Below are 1,482 nucleotides of genomic sequence, written 5' to 3' on the forward strand. Positions count from 1 at the left end.
GTGAGAACTCGCGAATAAATATTAAACGGGACACAAACACTTATGGTTCTTACAATGTAAAAAAAAAAATTTTACCTTTTTTACCGACCGGTTTCGGGTAAGCTGTTACCCATCTACGGGGCGATGTCCAACTAATTAGTAGGAGAGAGTTACAATTTCAGTTTGGTGAGGTGGAAGAGAGGCGATAGTATGGGAGCATCATCCTCGTTCATAAGCGGCTGTTCCGATGTCATGATATGCATCGACTCCCATGCATTAAGTTGCGACGATTTCCTAATATTTTTCAAAATTTTCGCGTTGTCCCAATCGACATTGTGTTTCCCCGCGTGTGGAAGCGGTACGTCGATGATGTTTTTGCCATCGTAGAAGAACGTCATTTAGAACAAACACTAGAGCTGCTAAATACTCGACATCCGACGATCAAATTCACCGTAGAACAGGAAGTGGATAAAAAACTTCCCTTCCTAGATTTGATCATATCTAGGAAACCTGACAACTCGCTAAAATTTGGCATCTACCGGAAACCAACATCCACGGACCGGTACATCACTTCGGACTCTAACCATTGTGGAGCCCAAAAACAAGCGGCTTTTCACTCCATGGCCCATCGCCTTGTTAGTGTACCGATGGAGAAAGATGAGTACATGATAGAGAAGGAAAAAATTAAAAAAGCGGCCAAGTTAAACGGATATGACGAAGATTTTGTGGAAAAAATTATCCGCACACACGAACGGAAACAACACAAACGCGAAGTCACCACTCTGCAACCAGAAAAAGAAAATTTAGAGAGGATCAGCATGCCATTCTACGCAAAAGTTACAAACCGGATCAAAAACGCCCTTAAAAGGCACGGCTACCACGTAACTCACAAAAGTGAAAACAGACTACGTGATCTTTTGTGTAACGCGAAAAATAAAATTCCGTCTAATGAGAAGTCTGGAATCTACAAAATTGAATGCCAGGATTGTGCAGCTGTGTACATTGGCCAAACACGGCGCAAGTTCAAAGTTCGTTTAAAAGTGCATAAGAAAGCTGTTGCCAACAAACGAGCCAACGAGTCAAGTGTGGCAAGTCATGCTATCTCCCTCCAACACAATGTCGATTGGGACAACGCGAAAATTTTGAAAAATATTAGGAAATCGTCGCAACTTAATGCATGGGAGTCGATGCATATCATGACATCGGAACAGCCGCTTATGAACGAGGATGATGCTCCCATACTATCGCCTCTCTTCCACCTCACCAAACTGAAATTGTAACTCTCTCCTACTAATTAGTTGGACATCGCCCCGTAGATGGGTAACAGCTTACCCGAAACCGGTCGGTAAAAAAGGTAAAATTTTTTTTTTTTTTTTACATTGTAAGAACCATAAGTGTTTGTGTCCCGTTTAATATTTAACCATTAACACTCTTGTATAAATTTGAAAAAAAATTTTTTTTCTTCTATATAACGTAACTCGATATATACGAAAATACGAATAC

General features: G+C 40.8%; 1 protein-coding gene across 1 annotated transcript; it reads left to right on the plus strand.

The window, feature by feature from the left end:
* The first annotated feature begins 236 nt into the window (after positions 1 to 236).
* LOC129728177 (uncharacterized) lies at positions 237 to 1,259 on the plus strand. The gene has a single exon (XM_055686594.1). It carries the CDS (start codon positions 237 to 239, stop codon positions 1,257 to 1,259), a length of 1,023 nt encoding a protein of 340 aa, XP_055542569.1.
* Positions 1,260 to 1,482: the final 223 nt, after the last annotated feature.

This window comes from Wyeomyia smithii, chromosome 3, assembly GCF_029784165.1.
Source record: "Wyeomyia smithii strain HCP4-BCI-WySm-NY-G18 chromosome 3, ASM2978416v1, whole genome shotgun sequence".
Lineage (NCBI taxonomy): Eukaryota > Metazoa > Arthropoda > Insecta > Diptera > Culicidae > Wyeomyia > Wyeomyia smithii.